At 45.1% G+C, this 1,879-nt stretch overlaps 1 protein-coding gene across 2 annotated transcripts in view; it reads right to left on the bottom strand.

Moving 5' to 3' along the window:
• ARHGAP18 (Rho GTPase activating protein 18) overlaps nucleotides 1-1,879 on the bottom strand; it is a 155,993-nt gene that overhangs the window by 66,489 nt on the left and 87,625 nt on the right. The window contains exon 4 of one of the 2 annotated variants that reach the window (XM_019520299.1): nucleotides 915-987. The exons of the other annotated variant lie outside the window; for it this stretch is intronic. Within the exon in view, the coding sequence (XP_019375844.1) occupies nucleotides 915-987 (73 nt within the window). The remainder of the gene's footprint in view (nucleotides 1-914; nucleotides 988-1,879) is intronic. 2 annotated transcript variants of the gene reach the window in all.

Raw genomic sequence — 1,879 nt, 5'->3', positions numbered from 1 at the left:
GTGTGTGTACACATGCATACCTACACTATGCTAAATTCAGTGTTTCAATGACCGGCACTTATGGCTGGATGACAGCCATACAGGCTACTTTTGTAAGCAATGAGTATCTATACTGTCCAAAGAGGAGCTCCAGGAAACAGTGCATGTTGGGCAGGCACTGTGCAAGTTCCTCCTGCAAGTTCCTAGAGCACAGGAGAGGCATTTCCTCTAACTGTGGTGACAGAGGCTGGAGAATTAGTGGGAAGTGTGAGATTGATCTATCAGTCTTACGCTCTGGGAGTTCTGCCAGTGATTTCACTGCAAGCCAGAATCTCGTCTAAGGAAGACAAACAGGCTGTGCCCCTTCGTGGGAGACCACAGGAAGGGATGCTTCTGATACTCTCTCTTTGTGCTATACCACTTCATGCAAAGGTTCAGGACCAGAGGCAGCCAACAAAGACATACAGCAAATATCTCTTTCTTTCCTAAATATATTCAACTAACTTATCTTAATGTTGATCCTTTTTCTCACTTGGAGCCCTAAATATATACAGATTCCTTCTATTTTTCTTAGTCATGTGGCTGATTTTTCATATCTAATTACACACACACACAAGCATACACTACCAAGCTTATCCACTAAATCTTATTACTTGTATTGAAAGTACAGAAGAGATAAATCAAAAGGATAAAGAGTCGGGAGAGCTAAGAATGAGAAATTAGAATGAGAATATCACTCTTAAGTTCATCACTGTTCCTCAGTATGCTTTACCATACTTCTCTAATGCAGTTTAAAATATTTCAGTTGTAAATGTGTGTGTCCCATACCCACAAACAATTTAACCAGGATTTACATAGAGCATACTAAAGACTAGGCCTGAAGTTATAAAATTATAAATGGAGGGAAAGAAGATGGGAAATCTGCTCAGCATTACCTTTTCCTTCTTCTTGTGTTTCATTTTTATTTATACTTGTTTTCATAGATGGGGGTTCATTCCCATCAGAGACCTAAAAAACAAAGAAAGAAACCAATCCACCTGTAAAGCTGAATATGTATTCAAATACAGCAAATTATAGGATGCAAGCAACACCTTTGTTTCTGCTCCTGCAGTGTACCTAGGCAGCCTGAAACACTCTATATTGAGACCAGCTGAGGGCTGGGGTACTGGACAACAACCTCTTTCACAAAGACGTGGGATCTGAAACCCACCAAATTAAGAAATTAAATCTGTTAACAAAAAGCACAAGTGAACACAAACCCAACTCTGATGTTGCTACATCTCCAGCTACAATATGTGGAATGAAATCCTGGTTTCCTTAAAGTAGGAAAGAGTTACCTCAAGGGTGAGCAATTATTTGGGCTAAAGAGCCATTTAAGGAGTTTTGCTGAGCTCTCAAGGGCCAGAGGGCGGGGGGTGCTGAGCTGGCCTCAGCCCCCTTCACAGCAGGGGAGAGGGTTGGCTCGGAGAGATTCCAATTTATCCTAGCCAGGTGGAGAGGATGGGTGAGGTCTCTGTGGAGACTGGCCCAGTACCCCTGTGGGCAGAAAGCTCTCAGCCAGGTGAATGGGATAGGGCCATGAGTGGTCAAAGGGCATACCTGGGAGCAGGGTGGGCAGGCGGTGCAGGGAGGTGACAGCACGAAGTGAAGGCTCGGGACAGAGTTGTGATCCACTCCCTGTATGTCCCTGCGATGGGTTCCAGTTCCGCAGTGAACTGCAGAGCAAAGAACTGGTAAGCATCACAGAGACTTGAGGAGTGGATTGTAGCTCTGCCCCAGATCCCAGCTCTGTATTATCACTGCCCCATGATCCCAGCCCTGGCCATCCATTCTGCTCCCAGGCACCACTCTCCGCCCGCCTGCATCCCCATCTCATCTACCTGGATAAGCATGTCCTGCC

The sequence above is a fragment of the Gavialis gangeticus genome, unplaced genomic scaffold (assembly GCF_001723915.1).
Source record: "Gavialis gangeticus isolate Ggan-Ray unplaced genomic scaffold, GavGan_comp1, whole genome shotgun sequence".
NCBI lineage: Eukaryota > Metazoa > Chordata > Crocodylia > Gavialidae > Gavialis > Gavialis gangeticus.
Note: the sequence above shows the minus strand (reverse complement) of the source record. Positions and strands in the feature narration are given on the sequence as shown.